At 41.1% G+C, this 13,118-nt stretch overlaps 1 protein-coding gene across 1 annotated transcript in view; it reads left to right on the top strand.

Annotated features, from left to right (window-relative positions):
* The window catches only part of LOC114880164 (tyramine/octopamine receptor-like), a 47,398-nt gene extending 34,280 nt beyond the window's left edge, over nt 1-13,118 (top strand). Inside the window, exon 3 of the mRNA XM_029195866.2 lies at nt 3,897-13,118. Coding sequence (XP_029051699.1) covers nt 3,914-5,122 — 1,209 coding nt within the window. The 5' untranslated portion in view covers nt 3,897-3,913 and the 3' untranslated portion in view covers nt 5,123-13,118. The remainder of the gene's footprint in view (nt 1-3,896) is intronic.

Genomic DNA, 13,118 nt, shown 5'->3' with positions numbered 1-13,118 from the left:
GGTGGAACATTTTATCCAACTTTCATTTCCATAAACGAGGGAAGTTTAAATAAAATAAAAATAAGAATCTCGAGTCAGTCGATATCAGTCTGTTCGATATGGAAATTTGATTTTATCCGTGGCGGGATTAATCAAATCGATTCCATTTCTGGAAAAAAAAAAGAAAATGTAATTAAATCAATCCCATTAGACGCGAGTCCAAGCTCCGACGACCAGATCGGGAAAACGGTTCGACGGAGTCGACTCCCGTCCTTCGACGAGGCAAGTCTAGTCTCCGGGAAAATCGATCTTACTCGTCGAAAAACGAGGGTAGGACAGAAGAGGCGGGCGGAAGGTATTAAAAATTACGAGGACAACGAAACGGCGCGCCGTCTTGTTTGCACGGCACTTGGACTTCCTCGAGGTTCATTTCTTGCTGGGAAAAACGCCACCGTACCTTTGGCTAGCTTTTTCTAAACGAACTTGAATGAGTTTCGAAGACGATTTCGAAGCGTTAACGATGCAAAGTGCACGGTTTTCGATACCTTTTTTCCTGACTATGTTTCAGAGGACAGTCGAACAGCTTTTATCAAGGAATGGTACAAATGTACAGCTAGGATAGCGAAACCTTTTTAAATAGAATATCGATGGAATGGACCAGGTTGTACGATGTACAGATCCGTTCTAGATTCTCGTAGTTATTTAAACGACGATATTCGAGATGTACGAACCTGGTTGGTGTATGAAAGATGGCAATCTTCTCTTACATTCATCATGAAAGTGAAAGGTCAATCGAGCGTCTTGAATCGATTGACATTTCCGGACGAATCGGGAAGGGAGAAGTTCGCTAATGGTGTGCCACAGCTCGGAGATCCTCAAACGCAAACTTGTACCTTACCGTTCGAGTACGAGTTCGCCTCGATAATGGTACCGTATTCGCCCATCCTCCTTTCCTTCGTCTCGTACTCGAGGAGCAAACGATTTTGGGATAAAGAGCTCGTTGAATTCGAATGCCTTGTACGTACCGTCTGCGAAGCGTCGCTTTTTCCCCCCTGGATCATTGATTCCGGGAAACAAGAACGACGTTTCCCGTTCTATCCGTTTTCTCTTATCCGTTCGAATTCCACGGATGGTGCCCGAGAGAAGCGAGAAAAACGAATTTCTTTATCTATGCTAGTTCGCGCTTCCGTACGAACGATGCTCGACCCGCGTTCGCTTTCCTCCAACACTGTCTGCTTTTCTATCGGCGAAACACGGATGGAATAACTGTGTTTCTTTCGCGCTTGTTTCTACAACCGAGGAAAAAGGGTAGAATTCACAAGACATCGTAAGAAATAAAAGATATTTTATTCGCTAGCAAAGCGTTACAAAGTCTGTATGTTACAACGATTTTATTATAAATCGAATGAAAATTCTATGCAGAATGGTAACAGGAACAGTTAGAGAAATGTGAACTTCACGGTACTTCTGATAATAGCGTGTATGATGTGTTTCTTGGGGAAATAACGTAAGAAATAAAAATGTTTTATTCACAAGTACCGTGTTACAAAGCTTGTATTGCACTCTACCATAAATTGAAGAAGGGTATTATATAGGAACGTAGTAGAAATGCTTAGGGAAACATAAGGCACTTTGTAATACTGTTATAAATCAAAAGAAAATTCCATGCATAGGTAAAATAGAAAAATACTCGAGGTGTCAAAGTTTCACACCTACGATTTTCACGTATGCATGAATTTGCTAATGATTAAAACGTACAATTTGGTACATGTTCATTTTTTATCTGATAATGATCGCAAACATGTTATATAACCACCAGGTGACATTTATTCAAGACATACAAATATTGGTGAAAATTTCAAATATTCTGTATCGAACAATTCGATATACAAAACTTGATAAATGCACGCAAACGTACACTTTTTCATTTAATATTTTTTATTTTATTTATTATGATCATAAGTGTATTTTAACGAGGAAACAAGATGGGTACAAAATAAATCTCCATCTTAAATATCGATCGAATCGTAACACACAACCATTAACGTTTTCCGTTATATCGTATCCTCGATCTTAATGTCGGAACGAATTTTCCTAATTTGAACAAATGGAAGGCCACATCCCCGCGTTCCCATTTAGATCATTATTAACAAAGATTCGCTGGTATCACGAAACAAATCAGGATTTCAAATATACGATAGCAGAATGCAATTAGTGAATATTTAAGTTCGAAGAAAATTACTTGGAGAATTTTAACGTTATCCATCAGTTTTCCATGGAACTAGGTTTCCAGACGGGCAAGATTGCTAACAGCAGAAAAATCAGCCGGCAAACAAAGGAAATAAAAATTTCACATCGTTCAACAGCTTTTCCAAGGAATTATATTCTGATACGTAGCAAGATTGCTTAAAACACGAAAGCCGTTTCCGTTTCAATTCGATTCCCTGGAACAGCAACGCGTCTAGCGGCACGTTATTCGCTCAAGAATTCCTTTTTTTAATTTCCTCTTTTTCTCTTACGGAAGAACACGGAGCAACGAGTTGGCACGAGGTGGTCGAGCATTTTATTCAAAAATTCCTATCGTTCCGCGTTGTTAATTTAAATTTATAATGACCCGCGGTCAAATATCGCGCGACCAGAGATTGCATAGTAAGGTAAAGGCGTGTAAAGCGGTATAGAAATAGTTTATCGGGCTGTAGTCCCGTCGAATTGCCACGGAATTTCCGTCCTATAAACAGAGAGACCGAGTGACTCGATATGGTGGTTGGGAATTTCGTGGAAAGCTCGTTGTAACGGCGAAGTCGCAGGAAATAGCCGTACGTTGAAACAAGGCCGACTGCCGTTTAATCCTCAGCCCTTAAACACCGTACCTGCAATCGTCCCTTTTCAATCCTTTTGTTTTTGGATTAAATCTGATTATTCCAACAGCGCATCCTCTGAGAACAAATCTACGGGTTAAACTCCCTTTTTCCCTTCTTCTGTTCGCGTTATTTTGCGGTCTTGCTGTTTGGTTTTCCGAGTTAATCACTTCTCCGGCTAGGATTATTCCTACCGTTAACGAACGTTTGTCTTCTTTAATCCTTTCGCTGCTAAAGTTGATTATAGTCGTTCATTATGGAATGAGCACGGAGACTAATGTCCGGCTGTAGTTAACACTTTGACGACCTATATTTCCTGGAACACGCAACATTATTAATAGAATTATCTTTGAAAACTTTATTTATAGTACACTGTATTGTAACTTGAAAAAAATTAAAGAAACATTTCATCCGGTTAAATGGAACAGTTTAAAAAAAGAAAAAGAAAAACCTTTTAAACGTAACGCAGGGCGATAACGGAAAATTGACTAGGATAAAGGAGCGAGTTAGAGATTTACGGGTGTTATCAGCCGCGTTCTGATATCGTTGATCGAGGATTATCTTGGTACCGCGTCAAATCGCTTTGACCCATCGCGTGTAAAATCCTGCATCGTGTCGAGGGATAAAACAAGTGGATGAGGATGAAGAGGGACTCGGTAAAAGCGGAACATGCTGCCGGGATTTACGTGGTACTTAAATTCGTCGCTGACTTTTCCCCCTTATTCTATATGCAGTCTCTCGAATCAAACGATCGTTTTAAAACTCGACACTGAATTTCGATCTTTTTCGCAATCAACCACTTCTCGTTTCGAGTAATTTTTTTTTTTTAAACTACGAGTATTTTCCAAACTTTAGTTGGCATTACGGAATACTAAATCGAGTTTTGGTACACGGTAACTCTGGAGTGTTGAATAGAGTACCGATTCCTTCCTCTACATTCCCTTTTTCCCAAAGGAAAACTAAGCGCGTTAGCGGTGACCGGTTTACGTGAAATTAATCGACGTTCGATTAATCAGATCGATTCACGATCCCTTCGCTAACGAGCTGCTATTGTTTCAGGGTCCAGCCTGGACAACATGAATTCGGGCAGCGAATCGGGCGGCACGATGACCGAGGACTACGAGGTAACAGGCTGCGGTCCACCGGAAGAGGAAACAGGTTCAAACTTGCCGGTCTGGGAAGCCGCGGCAGCATCTCTGACACTCGGTTTCCTCGTACTGGCTACGGTGTTGGGTAACGCGTTGGTGATCCTGAGCGTGTTCACCTATAGACCGCTGCGGATCGTGCAGAACTTCTTTATCGTGTCGTTGGCCGTGGCCGATTTAGCGGTCGCCATTTTGGTGATGCCGTTCAACGTCGCTTACTTACTTCTGGGCAAATGGATCTTCGGTATACATCTCTGCAAACTCTGGTTGACCTGCGACGTGCTCTGTTGCACTGCCAGCATCTTGAATCTATGCGCGATCGCTTTGGATCGTTATTGGGCGATCACCGATCCGATCAATTACGCTCAGAAACGCACGTTGAAGAGGGTCTTGGCGACGATAGCTGGAGTCTGGATACTGTCTGGAGCGATCAGTTCGCCACCTTTGGCCGGTTGGAACGATTGGCCGGAGGAATTGGAACCGGGAACACCTTGCCAGTTGACCAGAAGGCAAGGCTATGTTATTTATTCCTCGTTAGGATCTTTCTTCATACCGTTGCTACTGATGAGTCTGGTGTACCTAGAGATCTTCTTGGCTACCAGAAGAAGACTTCGCGAACGTGCCAGACAGAGCGGACTGAACACGGTCCAATCCACCAGGCATCGCGAGGTGGACGACGCCGAGGAATCCGTAAGTTCCGAGACGAATCATAACGAAAGATCGACGCCGCGATCGCACGCGAAACCCTCGTTGATCGACGATGAACCGACCGAGGTAACGATAGGGGGTGGTGCCACGGTGACCACCTCCTCGAGACGTGCCGCGAGCGGTCGAGGAACCGCAGCCACCACCACAACCGTCTACCAGTTCATCGAGGAACGACAAAGGATCTCTTTGTCGAAGGAGAGACGCGCCGCGAGGACACTCGGAGTGATCATGGGCGTGTTCGTCGTTTGTTGGCTACCCTTTTTCCTCATGTACGTAATCGTGCCGTTCTGTCCAGCCTGTTGCCCCTCCGATCGAATGGTCTACTTCATCACGTGGCTCGGTTACGTGAACAGCGCCTTGAACCCGCTCATCTACACGATCTTCAATCTCGACTACAGGAGGGCTTTCAGAAGGTTGCTGCGTATACGTTGAAAAATAAGGAAGCCGGGTGGCTGATATCATTCCGAATTCGTGGGAAACGCTGCTCCTCGGTTTCTCCTTTCCGTTTCCATTCGCCGCGAGGCGTCGAGATGGTTATTCGGTTCGATCGGAATTTCTCGAGGAAGGGTGTTCGAATGTTTTCGATGATAACACACGGAAGTCGTACTAATTTCAAGGATCGTCTCGATCCCAGGACACCGGATGGATCTCGAGTTTGTAAAAAAATGAAACGACTCGGAGCTGGAGGATATTAAAGAAACTTTAATCGAACGAGCTTCGCCGAGCGTGTCCCATGCTCGGTCGAGAATTCTGTAAATATAATATCAACGACGACGATGGGGGATGATGATCAATCGGAAGTGTGTATGTAGTGTGCGTGCGTGTAATTTCGAACGGTTAATCCCCATGTAACCCTTTTCCGGAAGGATAACGAATACGAGGCTGGCTACGAGTATCGAAATCGTGGTTAGAGATTAAGTGCTGTGAAACACAGTGAACACGATAGTCTAATTTCGCGCTAGAGTTCTCACAGGGCGCGTGTACAACGGCGAAGGTCGTTCCGTTTAAAGTTGCCCCATTAATCGTGGCCTGGGTTAACGAAGGAAACAAGGACGCGGATAAGGGATCTTGAGAAAGGAAACGAAGTCACCAGGTTAGATTGTCGACGTTCGCCGTTCGGATCGTTCCCCCCGTCTTCTCGGTTCTCCCGGTCACGAGAAACACGGGTCTACCTTTCTTTCCATCGGCGATTAACACCTCTTAGACTACGCTTTCACGCGATATCTGACGAGAGTTCTGACTTTCCGCTGTCGCGGCATCAAATCCACTGCTATCGCAATGCAACTTTTAAGATCGCGACGTACTCTCGCGTGAAAACGTAATCCTTAGGTCTTCTAGAATTCGATCGTGCGTAATGAAAGGAGAAACGATCCTCGATGCCTTGAATTCACGTGGCGTACAGTGCCGGTCAAAAGCAGGGACCATTTTATTCAGAATTGCTTTCCATAACGTAAGTTATAAAAAATATGTTAAATTTCTTATTTGCAAATTTAAGGACATGGATAAAATTATAATGGCACGTTGCTGTTTCATATATTTTTTATTTTGTAATTAATATTTCTGATTTGCCTATTCGTGCATTAAAAAGTTTCGCGGCTCAAAAGGTCGTGAATAGAATTTGAAATTTATTGGTGAGATGATCCCATACTTTTGACGGGTGGTGTATATATCATATTGGAAAAGTTGTTCGGGGTTTGGCATCGAGTCGATCGTTCCATTTTCCAAAGAACGTTCGTGGAAATAGTGTTCTCGCGTCGAAAGGAGAATTCAAATATCACCTCGGTGATATTTGATCGGTGGAAATACTTTCGAGTTTCCTCGTTCCACGCTTTTTTCCCTCCTCCATTATATCGTCGTGAACCGGAAACTTGCGAATACAGTGAATCGCTTTCCGGTTCGCAAGGAATCGAAAGAGCTCGATATTTCATGGGAAAGGGGGAGAGAAAAAAAAAGAAATGGATGAATGATGGAACGATCGGCCGAAAGGGCAACACGATTCTTCTGGCCGGCAATTTAAATGAAAGCAGAGCAATTCACACGTTTACGGATAGGAATTTTCTACGAAAATCGACCAAGACTCCTGTTAAGACGTTTTAGATGATAGATTACCGTATCCTTTAGATGGTATGCGCACCCGTACTTGTATCGCAGCTATTTAAGATCGTGACATAGGTGGATAGAAGGCGTTTTCTGCTCTCTTAATGACAGGAAACGAGCGGGGATTTTCTCGTGGAACAATAGAGAACGGTTACCCTCCTTCGGGATAGCCAATGATCGTTCTCTCGAGTAGCGTTCGTGAAAGAACGTTTTGTTTGAAGTCGACCGTCAGTTTCCTTGATGTTCAACCTTCCTTTCTTCCTTCAAAGAACCTTCAGTTCGGAGTGCCAGTTAAATGCCTTGATTTCATGGCCGCAGAGATAACGAATTGGAAATCGGTGGGAGTCCCTTGGGTAATCGAGTCAAGGTTCTCTCTTTGAGAATCAACGTTTCCGAAATATCAGCACTCTGTTAATTTCACGCAATAAAATTATCTCTAATGCTTCCGTCTGTATCGTCAGAAAGGTTTCAACGATTCGTTAATTTTATACAATTAGTATTATAAAATATGAAATTCTGCTTTCGCAGAACTGGGTACGATTTATCCTTTAACCAAATCAACCCGGATTTTGAATATACACGTTTCACTAATTTCGCGCAATAATTTCGCTTAATTTCTAACGCGTTTGTATAAATAATAGAAACCCGGAATCGATAATCCCTGTAATTGAATCGACCCAATTTTGAACGTCGAAATCGACCTCTTTGAACGAACAGTATTTCTCTGTTTTCGTGCGATAATTTAGCTCGATTCATTAGACTTCAATCCGACTCTTCCATTCGCGCGATTAGTCGTTAATGGATCCTTCAGATCAATCGACAACCACGTTGATTGTCCCTTAATTTCCCGTGGAAATCATAGGGCGGTCGAGTTCAAAGATTCCTCGAGAGAACGTTCATTTTCCTAGGAGCAATTCGTTTTGTTAGTTTCGTTCTAGCAACGGTAACGAGCGAGAGGCGTATTCTTAAACGACCTACCCCGTTCGTTATCAAATCGCAAGCATTATGGTTGTGAATATTTAAATAACAAAGAGAATACGACGAATCTGTAAACACGAACACACAGCTACACGTACACAAAGGGAGAAAGATCCTCGACATGCGAACGTGTGCATGTCTCTGTATAAAATTACATTTTAAGTCGCCTCCAGTGTTCGTTTCATCGACACTCAGTTAGACCGACACGAATCGTGCACAGAATGCAGTCATTCTACTTGAAAAGTAAAAAAAAAAAAGAAATAACGTTCCTCGCGCTTCAACGTTCGACAAAATGTGAGTCTGAAAGCTTACGATCAATCGGCGAATAATCGAGACAAAAATCGTGAACAAATTTTAATCACTCAGCCGTCGAATAACGAAACGAATGGCAAAGAATCGATACCAGTAACTGAATATCGAAAACAATCGCGTATCGTTGGTTTTTTATTCCTATCGATGGACGATTGAAGCGCGAGTTCGGGAAATTTAAACGAGTCGTTACCGATCAACGAGGGAATAGGTGACGCGTTTGCCGTCCCCTCGAGTGCCACGCCAAATCGAATAAAAAGAAATATATATATATGAAAAATAGAAAAACGAGGGAAAAAAATGGGGGAGAGATGTTAACCCGAGGACACTGTGAACGGAGAAGCTGATATTGATACTCGACCTCGTCACCAGGGCACTCTATAATAAGGTTGTGATAAGGTTGTGAGAACACGTTCGTAGCCGTGCTACGAACAACACAAGATTTTTAATTATTAGGATAGACAAATGAAACCTTACTTTATTCGTGGCACTGTCCAACTCGCGACACCGAGTTTCCTATCCAACAGGGAATTAAACGGGACGCTTGAATAGTTTTAACTGGACGTTAAAGCCGACCTCGAGTTTCTCAACGTTTCTTTAATTCTTTTGCTGAAAAATTTCGCGAGAAATTTTCCTACTTTTATATCTTTACTCGCCAACGTTCTTACCGTTCTATTCTCTTGTTCGTCTTTCAGAGAAAAATTTATTCCCTCTACGTACCCATTTACAATAGCAAACTGTGTTAACTCTTTACGTGGTCATATAACTTTCAAGTGTCTCTTTTTATCTTTTTCTTTTTACAGAAAAGAGTAATTATTCGTTTGTATCAAAAAATTTATTTGAAATTTATTTAATTTCATTTTAAAATTATGTAGTTCCAGGCTGAAGGGTTGGTTTTTGCTAGTTTCGCGCTAAATAAGTTCTTTCTTTTATTTAGCAGGACTGCATAATAAGCCCTTTCTTTCTCTCTATACATAGAGAGTTAAGGTGACAGCGAATATTACGGAGTACCAGACTGAAATTGAACCTGGACTTTACATTCTTCCGAAGTGGTCGTAAAACGAGAGCTCGGGTAAAACGTTTATTGCAAATTTTATACTTTCCATTTAGATCGTATAGATCCAGTTAGCGAACGATCGTCCTAAGTAATCAACGATTAAAGGGTTTCTCCTTTTCTGCTTTGATACGTGAGATACTTCAAAGCAACTGTTCAATATTTTTTTTATGTTCACCAAAGGAGATACTATTTCATGCAAGTTGCACAGGCGTTTGGAATATCCTTTTATATCAGGCTTTCAATTTTCATTTATTTCATGTTTCTTTTGACGATATGAAATTTCAATCACACGTATACCCCTATGAACGTACGTGCTTTTAGAAAAAAACTCGCAATCAATGCTGGATACCAGCATCGAAACTATGTATTCCAGAATATTTTCCCTCTTCATTTTATTTTCTCCCCACGGAAGAACGGTAGAAACGTGCCAAAATAGAGATTGGAAATAAATTTTCAACCAAGTTTGAATAGTATCAGTGGGAAATTGATTTGAAACTTACTAAAATTTGCTAATACAGGCGTGAAAAGTAATTAGAGTGAATCTCAGCTCGGGCAATTAGCGCATTCTTGAGACATTGCTTGCTAATTATCTACCTAATTAAAACTTCAATTGGACCGAGAGTCAAGAAATTCTTCAGATATCGCTGTGTACACACAAATATTTCGTCTTTGCAAACTTCCTATAACCAACTCCGAAATATTCCCAAATTTCGGTTAACTTTGGATTAGATTCTCGTCCCATAGCGTCGAATCTTCCAAACTCCCGAATTTCTGAACAACACGACAGATATATTTTCGGTACGATAAGAAAGAATATCCAAAGTTTGTTCCCGGAAATCGCGTTTTATGTTCTTCGAAAAGAAAACGTTTCATCGATGGTTTCACAAGTTGTCACGAACAAGCCCGAAGGAGCCGAAAACAATTACACGTTGCAAAGCAATTAGAAAGTTTTTTAAACGATGCCTTCGTGTATTAACCGGAAATTGTCCTGACAATTCACAATAGCCCGCATTTCACTCGCTTCGCCTCTGCTACTGGCAGGTCTGACTAATGCCTGACTCGTACTACTCGCCGCCTAGTAATCGGGCTGTTAACGACGGGTATTCTGTACTTTCGCAAATTTTTATAGATTACGGTTAATCAACGACTATTTTATTATGTTCTACAATGTATTTGAAGTAATTGAAAGTACTCATTAGCCGGGATGCAAATGAATAGTTGTATCAGAGTAGAATTTCAAATCGCTCGACGTCTGTTCCACTTCTTTTATCGTTTGATTTTCCAACTGTTTCGTGTCTCACGAAACTATTCTAACCACGAAACGACCGGAACAAGAACGGCTTTACCTTACATTTCGGCTAATTCGAGCCGGTGCACCGTATGTTTCGTCGGCCATTAGAATGCGAAACCGTCCCCTGACACTCTAACGCGACCGTTTGCAGTATCTAATTACTTTCTGCGATTTACACGAACCACACCTTAAACAATAGGGTTCTCTCTTCGTTTTGAAAACGTCGGGGTCGCAAAGTGTTCTCGGTGATCCTTTTGGATGGGAATCTCGGTAGTTGTATTATTGTACTGCGTTATATATTACATTAATACATTACATTTACTTGTACATCCGTATCCGCAGGTTGATTTTCAAGATTAGTTTCGGGGATCGAAACGCAGGGTGTTCATAGTCACCCCTTTCTTTTATTTGAAATCTTTCTCTGTACATTCCTTACTGAACTTCCATATCATTGATACGATTGATCAGATATTTTTTAATCTATTTTTGTATCTTCATAATCACATCAGGAAATTAGTCATTAATTTTTCATTTACTTTGGTCAACGAGCAACTGCACCTCGATCCACGAAACGGTACGACGATATTATACAGGTTGTCCGAAAAAAGATTGTATTCCATTGAGAAATCTAATTTTCATGGTGTACAATTTTTTCTAAAAACACCCTGTGTATAAATATGAAATTATTCTATAATTGGGCCTGGTCGCCCGATCGAGAGAAACACTACGCTAGATACGTATAACATATACATATAAATATATTATATATATATATACACATCTAGTTATTAAACTAATACTCCATTGGTTGTGATTTACAAGTATAGCAATACAGCAGAGCTCGAATCCCATGACCTAGATCGCGCACGGACTTTCCCTCTCCGGTGAATTTATTAGATTAAAACCGATGTCGTGCTGGTTGAAATTTTTGGACAGCACTTCGTATCCGATTTAATTCGACAGATTTCCCTTTTAATTTATATCCGACTTTCGTTGCCATGGCTACAGAAACGATACGAAATATTTCTGACTTAAATATTATCTTGTGTATCGTATCTTTAATATCGGAATGCTGATCGAACATTTCGGTCTCGTAAATTTGTCAGAAATTCTTGGGAAAATATTTCATTAGATCGTATATTACCCTTGATATCATGCGACAAATGCGTACCTTAAATTATAGGAAAAATGTTTTCATCGATGTTCCGGATGTTAATTAAATTCATGCGAGAACATAGCGAGAACGGATACAAATTGTTATTATCGCGTTCGCTATACTGCCCTCCTTACTTCAATTTTCCTGATTAACATTTTGAAACAGCGGAGAACGATAAAGTTTTATCGTTTCATTATTCCTCGAAGTATGTATACGAACAGCGAGTGTGACGATTAATTAGGTGCTTCGGATCGAACGGTTTAACCAAGGAGAGCGGTACAGTTCGTCAGTGATCACGAATTTAATACAGTTGAAAAGGGGGGAAAAATACAAAAGCTCTGGAAATCGCTCGTGAAAGCTAACAAGTTAAACACAAACAGAAATGTAAACCAGAAATAGAAGGAGAGAGGAAAACGATCCGATTGAAATTCTAGAAAGCGTGGACCATCGAGCGTTCATGTGAGCCTGCCGCTTGAGTGTGTAAATATTAAAATAAATCAATGAACAAAGAAAAAACAGAAGCCGTTCGTGTACGTGTATTGAATAAAAGCGTGTGGAGTATCGTGTGAATGATTAAATTAAAAAAAAAAAAAAAAAGGAAAGAAATTTATCGAAACGATCGTCCTTATCCTTCGCAATGAAATGTAAAACAAAATGAATCTCTTTCGATAAGACGCACGAAATTTCCCGTCTCTCTGTATTCATCGCAATTTTCCAAATGTTTAACACCCTTTTCATTTTTTTTTTCTTTTCTACTTCTCCATATACATTCATCGGAATTGAAAAGCAGAGAATGATGTAAAATTTGCATATCCAGGTGGAATTCATCCGTTGCTTTTCGACCGAAAACTCGCGACCAGCTTTTCGCACAGCGTAAACCGCCATCCGCGGAGAATCGTTTTAATTATTTTCAGGCTGAAAGTCTGCCGCGTCTCTGATTTCCATATTTCGCATTTCCCCGGTTCACGCGGATTAGCCGAGGTCCACGTCGCGCGGTTCTCATTCAATTTCGCGATCTCCGAGCGAGGCTAACGCTCGGAGATCACCAGCCTCGAACGCGTTTCGGATCTCCCTAACCGCGGGGGTTAAGGTTCCACGCTTTTGTTCAGCGATAAACGAGCGACTCGATTAAGCCACCGGTCTTGTTTATTCAACTGGATAATTGTCGGGACGATTTTTAACTCTCTATACAACCTCTGACGTAATGAATCCTTACATTTTTCTTAGTGCACCATTGTTAATGTAACGAGTTTATTTTTTATAAAATGATAGAACATTGATATTGTGTTTCGAAACGAATTACTGTTTGTAAATACAGAAAATCTGGCCGATGGAGGGTTGAATATATTTCCACGTGGACCATCGGGGTTAAATTTTCATTTAAAATTTCGTGCGTCTATCTCAAGTGAAATGTGAGAAAGAAATGATAAAATACATATGATACGTACACACCAACACAGACACACTTAAGTACATATGTACCAGTAAAATGTGGAAACCCTTTTCGGATGTGATTAATCTCCTAAAAGCATCCTCGACC

This window comes from Osmia bicornis, chromosome 13 (assembly GCF_907164935.1).
Source record: "Osmia bicornis bicornis chromosome 13, iOsmBic2.1, whole genome shotgun sequence".
Classification (NCBI taxonomy): domain Eukaryota; kingdom Metazoa; phylum Arthropoda; class Insecta; order Hymenoptera; family Megachilidae; genus Osmia; species Osmia bicornis.
The sequence above is the reverse complement of the archived record's forward strand: the minus strand, read 5'-3'. Positions and strand labels throughout refer to the sequence as shown.